Source organism: Sinocyclocheilus rhinocerous, unplaced genomic scaffold, assembly GCF_001515625.1.
Source record: "Sinocyclocheilus rhinocerous isolate Xijiao unplaced genomic scaffold, SAMN03320098_v1.1 scaffold852, whole genome shotgun sequence".
In the NCBI taxonomy this organism is placed as follows: domain Eukaryota; kingdom Metazoa; phylum Chordata; class Actinopteri; order Cypriniformes; family Cyprinidae; genus Sinocyclocheilus; species Sinocyclocheilus rhinocerous.
In genome coordinates this window covers 192,514-199,408 of record NW_015626422.1, presented here as the reverse complement: position 1 = coordinate 199,408, position 6,895 = coordinate 192,514, and the positions used below count along the sequence as shown (strand labels likewise).

The following is a 6,895-nucleotide window of genomic DNA, read 5'->3' as shown; positions in this document are numbered from 1 at the left end:
TGTGCACAGCCAGCCTTGTACTCTTCTAGGTTAAAAAAAAACTGTCGTCCATAAAATGCGTTGCACAAATTCGAACATCTGGGTTGTGCTGTTCTGTTGTAAATAAATCTTAACCAATGATTCCTAAATGCATCTACTTCCGGCAGGCCAAATAAAGTGCTTTTGCTTTTGCTTTCGCCTAGAAACACACAGTGTCTCCCTGACATGGCTGCTTCAACCCTAACTGCGGTTACTGAAACCACGCCTTCTTTCTTTGCATGAACGTTTGGGCGGCATTATTCAAATATTTTCACATAGTGAGGTAGATATGTGGGGGCGTGTTAGAACGAGCCGTTTTAGGGGGGCGTGGCAGAGTCTTAACTTTGATAAAGAATATCTCTTTGGTTTTGAGACTTTAGTCTTTGCAACTTCAGGGATCTTATCTATGAACAATCAGCTTGTAACACTCCAAAGAGAAAGGAAAACTTGAAATCACATCATATGACCCCTTTAACACTGCTTAACCTTAAACACCATGATCTACGTGAGTCCACCATTGCACACACATCAGAGGGTAATATTTGCATTGCATTCTGGGATGGATTGCTGAAGGCCGTCAGGTCATGAGGTGCATGATCGAAACACGACACGCAGACAGCTGTGTTCGCTAAATCTGTTCCTGAGTTCAGCAGGACGGTATTGTTGTATAATAATACAGCAGTCATGTGACACGTGCACATTTAGAACGTGCATTTAAAATCTTTACATACATGATTATTTATTTATCACAAAGCTGCTGACAAAATCACACACCTGCTGTTGCATATTCAATATTAATGCATTAACAATGCAACCAGGGTTATAATCGGTTAACTAAAACTAAAATACATTTTTATAATAATAACATTTATTAATAAACAAACTAATAAACATGATAAAAACACACAACAAAATTACTAAAATGTATATTTTTAAATATATTTATATTTAAAAATATTTATATTTTAACTAAAATTTTGATGAAAATTAAAAAAACTAGTTCAAAATACTAATAAAAACTATGAAAGTGATGCTAAAATAACACTGTCTCCTGAAGCCTGAAAGAGGGTTATTATCATTAACTAAAACTAAAATTAAAAGCATAAAAAAGTCTCAAAATAAAATATTAAAAAACGTAAACTTATTTTATTTCAGATAGCTGCCAATGCAGAATTTCTCATTTTCTTTCAAGTTTAACTCGAAGTGCTAAAATAACTCAAATTAAAAACTATAACTAATAAATAAAAATTAATAAAAACTATATAGACATATTTTTAAAAAGCTACTAAAAATGACAAAAACACAACTAAATTACTAAAACTTTAACTAAAACAAAATATTAAAAATAAAATCTTAAAAGTATTAACAAAAACTATAATAGTATATTAATGATACTAAAACGGCAACATTGGCAACCAAAAGATGCAAAAAATACTATTAATAAAAAATGTAAATATTTATTTAAAATGAGGGTCAGTGTTTTATAATGCTTTATTATAAACACTCACACACACTCACACACACACTCACACACACACACACATATAAATGCTTTAAATTGATGTGAGCATTCTGTCTTCATGTAGCAACCGCGGAGCGATCAGAGCTCATGATCCTGTAAGATGTCTTTACCTTCAGGGTCCAGCATTTTCGGGATGTCCAAGTGCTTCTCTGCAATTTCTAACGCTAGACTGAGATTTCCAAGATGATCGTCCTGCACAGAGAAAACTAGAGCAATGAAGCGCATGACTTCTGAATTAATTACAGCACTACATCTGTACAACGTTTCAAACCCATTTAAATGATTAGCAAAAGCTCCTGAGAGGGTTATATAGTTAACTCAAACGAAAACCATAAAAAGCGTTTGTGTTACTTGAAATCAAATAAATGTTAAAATATAAACTAAATATTTGAAAATCATTTCAGATAGCTGTCAATGCAACATTTCTCATTAGCTTGATGTACTAAAATAACTAAAACGGGAATAAAAATGTTAAAAAAACAACAACAAAAAAAAAGATAAAAAAGTACTAATTTTTTTTTATTTAACTGAGAATGAAAATATAAAAATTAAAAAAAATAAAATATATATATATATTTATAATGCTTTATTATAAACACTCACACACACTCACACACACACTCACACACACACACTCACACACACACTCACACACACACACACATATAAATGCTTTAAATTGATGTGAGCATTCTGTCTTCATGTAGCAACCGCGGAGCGATCAGAGCTCATGATCCTGTAAGATGTCTTTACCTTCAGGGTCCAGCATTTTCGGGATGTCCAAGTGCTTCTCTGCAATTTCTAACGCTAGACTGAGATTTCCAAGATGATCGTCCTGCACAGAGAAAACTAGAGCAATGAAGCGCATGACTTCTGAATTAATTACAGCACTACATCTGTACAACGTTTCAAACCCATTTAAATGATTAGCAAAAGCTCCTGAGAGGGTTATATAGTTAACTCAAACGAAAACCATAAAAAGCGTTTGTGTTACTTGAAATCAAATAAATGTTAAAATATAAACTAAATATTTGAAAATCATTTCAGATAGCTGTCAATGCAACATTTCTCATTAGCTTGATGTACTAAAATAACTAAAACGGGAATAAAAATGTTAAAAAAACAACAACAAAAAAAAAGATAAAAAAGTACTAATTTTTTTTTATTTAACTGAGAATGAAAATATAAAAATTAAAAAAAATAAAATATATATATATATATATAAAATAAAAATTATAATTAAAAAATATATATTTATAGAAACTAATAGTCTCAATGATGCTAAAATATCACTGTCTCCTCGAGTGCTTTCATTCTTGCAGGCTGAGATCTGTGTTGCCAAGTCTGCAGTTTTACCGCAAAAGTGGGATACTTTTACACTGGTTTTTTTTTTACTTTACACTGTTTCCGCAGGTTGTTTTTTAGTCCGCATGTTAAAGCAACCACTGGGGAAAACCACTGGAAAATTGCTATTGGGATAGTTTTGAATCAATCTGGGTTTTTTTCCGCAGACCTGGCAACCCTGGTTGAGATTAGATCATGACGCTCTCATGCGACCGGCTGTTAACCAGTTCTGGTTTCAGACGCGGTCTTCAGGATTATCAGTCAGTGTGAGGGACCCCGTTAAATCCCGTCTGGTCATTCAAGCAGTTCACGATCAAATGACTCGCATCGTTCAGAGCAGAGAAACAGATCAGCTCTGTAAATAGATCATCTGTGACAGAAAACCTGCTCCCATCTCTCAGTCTTTAGCAAAACCACCCTCATCAGGCTCTCATCATCCCTCAGTGTGGTAAAGCACAAATAATGTGCATTAGAGTCTGTGGTGCAGCAGATTTTCAAATCAGAAATGTGAATTTTTGTTAAAGCACTAGTGTTTAAGGCTATAACCAGACGTTCATGACCGAGAACAGCAGGTGCAACTAGAACTTAAAAAATGTAAACTAGTTCTGCTTCTGAAGCCTGTGAATGATTTGTATGTGCATTATTATAAACACAATTACTTTGAACAAACTGCACTGTAAAAAATGATTTGAGACTAGTTAAAATGACTGTCTGTCACAAATACATGCTGTTTATCCAAACAATGCATTCAGCTATCGATTTAATCACACTTCCATATGATTAGTAATAATAATACAAACGGCATCCTAAAACCAGGGTTATTATCCTTAACTAAAACTATTCAAATATTTTAATTAATTGAAATAAAGCTGAAATAAAATCAAATGTAAATAAAAAAGTTATTTAAATCATTTCTAGTTTTCATTTAGTTTAAGTCAAAGCACTAAAATTACTGGAAATAAAATGAAACGATAAAATAATAAAAAAATAAAAGAGAAAGAAAGAAAGAAAGAAATTTAACTAAACCTAATTTAAATAAATAAAAAGTAAATTACAAATTTAAATTAAATAAAAACTTTAATAAAAAATCAAATAAAATGAAAATAAATAAATTAAATAAAAATTTAAATAAAACCTAAATAATAACATTTAAAAAAATAAAAAAGTAATAATAATAAAAATAACAGATGCACGACAATATTATTTAAAAAATATCTAATATCAAAATGAAAATGAAAACTGAAAGTAAACAAATAAAAGCTCATTCAAAATATTAGTAAAACAATACTAAAACAACACTGCCTTAAAACCTTAAAGAGCGCTGCATGAACAGTGGTTTGTGTGAATGATTTTGTAGGTGAGTCATCTGTTAGTTAACACACACACACACACACACTCCCTCACACACACACACACACACACACACTCGCACACACACACACACTCCCTCACACACACACACACACACACACACTCGCACACACACACACACTCCCTCACACACACACACACACACACACACTCGCACACACACACACACTCCCTCACACACACACACACACACACACACTCGCACACACACACACACTCCCTCACACACACACACACACACACACACTCGCACACACACACACACTCCCTCACACACACACACACACACACACACTCGCACACACACACACACTCCCTCACACACACACACACACACACACACTCGCACACACACACACACTCCCTCACACACACACACACACACACACACTCGCACACACACACACACTCCCTCACACACACACACACACACACACACACACTCACACACACACAGGTTGAGTCGCTGTTGATCAGAGACCTTGTTGAGTTTGGCGTAGTCGATCAGGTCGGGTCTGTGTCTGTGAATGAGCGCACAGAACGCCAGACCGTCCTTCCAGCTGAACCAGGGAAAGCAGACTTTAGCAGGACGAAAATGAAAATAAAGCATGTGAAATAAACTGTATTTTCACGTTGGTACCTGCAGTGGAAGTTCTGTACGTTGACGTTCCTGTACGGGGCCGTTTTCCTCTGACACCACAGCAGGAGCCCTTCTTTAGCCGAGGTTTCTGACAGAGACTCAGTGTTAAACATGCGTAAAGCGTGTTAGTTTCATGAGATGCAGTGTGTGTGAATCTCTCTTTACCCTCCACTGAGATGTCCTGGATGGCGAAGCGCAGGATGATGGTCCAGATCATTCCCAGAGTCATCTTCACATTCCCATCAACAATCTCTGAGGATCCAAGACACGCTCCAGTTCCTCACGATTAGGACATCTTACTAGCTTAATTCATGCAAATAACTGTGCAATGATAGTTTTTTTTTAAGTATTAAAATACAGTGTGTGCATAATTATTAGGCACGCTGATATTCTGATCATATTTTTTTTCCAAGCGCATAATAATACAAAATTAATAGTAGTTATTAAGAAAAAAATATGATCAGAATTAGGACATTTTACTAGCTTAATTCATGCAATAATATTACACTGTAATTTTTTTTAAAGTATTAAAATATTTGCATTTTATTATTTACATTTCACTTTATCTATTTATTCATTTTACATTCCATTGTTTAGTTTTTTTTGTAAAGTCAGGAAAACCTAATATCGATTATTATTATTACTTGATATAAAAAATAATTGAAAATGAAAAAATAAACCTAATTAGTATTTATTTTTAAATAAACAAAGACAAAAAACAAAAAGAAAAATTACAAAAGCACATGACAAAATTACTAGCTCATTTAAAATATTAATAACAACCATATATATATATATATATATATATATATATATATATATGTGTCATATTTCATATAATAATCAATATTATGTTGCTCTGATATAAAATCAAAGAAATTTTTTTTTTTTAAATATTAATTAATAATTTAATTGAATTATTTGTAATATTATTAATTATTTTTAATATTTTTAAATATTTAACAATTTAGAATATTCATTTTACCCTGTATAATATTTCTTAATTCACAGTTATTTGCATGACAGTCAAACTAGTAAACATGTTGTAATTATGACAGACTGACATCAGAAACATTTACATAACCCTATGAATACAGAATCAAATCATTAATCGAATTCGGACTGAACTGAATCTCACTGTGAACTGAATCAAATCGAATCGCTTTGAGTTTGCAAAAATCACTCCTGAATTGAATCAAAAACCTATGAATAGTGAATCAAATTGATTCACTGTCCACCCAGAGATTCTCATCCTACTGATCAGGATTTAAAATGCAGAATGATTGCAGTATATGATTTCATATAATCATAATGCAGCTGTGACAGGCCCGGGATTTTAATACATTTAGAAAATGCCAAACATCTATTAGCAACAAAAGCAGAGTCGAGATACGAGTTTAAAGCAGTCAAAGCTCTTATTTTCAGCAGTGCTTCTGAAATTCAGTTCTCCATCAATGTGTTTCTCTCTCACCCTCGGCGCCGATGGACACCAGCTTCACTCCTTTACTGGTGATGTAGTCCAGAGCTTTGTTCACATTGGCGATTTTGTGGAAGCGCATCTTTCCTCTGTCTGGTCTGGGAAGCCTTTCACCTGGAGGGAAACAAACGGTCAGCGAGAGACAGAAGAAGATGAAACGGTCTCCTCAGAAGCGCTCAGTACCTGAGATGACCTCCAGCAGCAGCATCAGCTTCAGCCCGTTCCTCAAATCCTCCTCGATGTTCTCGATCTGCGTTCCTGCTTTCCTCAGGTGAGAGTTACACCAGGCTGTGAACGTCTGAGACACACACACAGACACAGACACAGACACAGACACAGACACAGACACAGACACAGACACAGACACAGACACAGACACAGACACAGACACAGACACAGACACAGACACAGACACAGACACAGACACAGACACAGACACAGACACAGACACAGACACAGACACAGACACAGACACAGACACAGACACAGACACACACAGACACAGACACAGACACACACACAC

General features: G+C 34.4%; 1 protein-coding gene across 1 annotated transcript in view; it reads right to left on the bottom strand.

Moving 5' to 3' along the window:
- LOC107715463 (alpha-actinin-2) overlaps nucleotides 1-6,895 on the bottom strand; it is a 45,240-nt gene that overhangs the window by 34,504 nt on the left and 3,841 nt on the right. The window contains exons 2-7 of the mRNA XM_016521614.1: nucleotides 6,556-6,670; nucleotides 6,367-6,486; nucleotides 5,061-5,147; nucleotides 4,896-4,983; nucleotides 4,737-4,815; nucleotides 2,294-2,375 (exon numbers count right to left, since the gene is read on the bottom strand). Coding sequence (XP_016377100.1) covers nucleotides 2,294-2,375; nucleotides 4,737-4,815; nucleotides 4,896-4,983; nucleotides 5,061-5,147; nucleotides 6,367-6,486; nucleotides 6,556-6,670 — 571 coding nt within the window. The remainder of the gene's footprint in view (nucleotides 1-2,293; nucleotides 2,376-4,736; nucleotides 4,816-4,895; nucleotides 4,984-5,060; nucleotides 5,148-6,366; nucleotides 6,487-6,555; nucleotides 6,671-6,895) is intronic.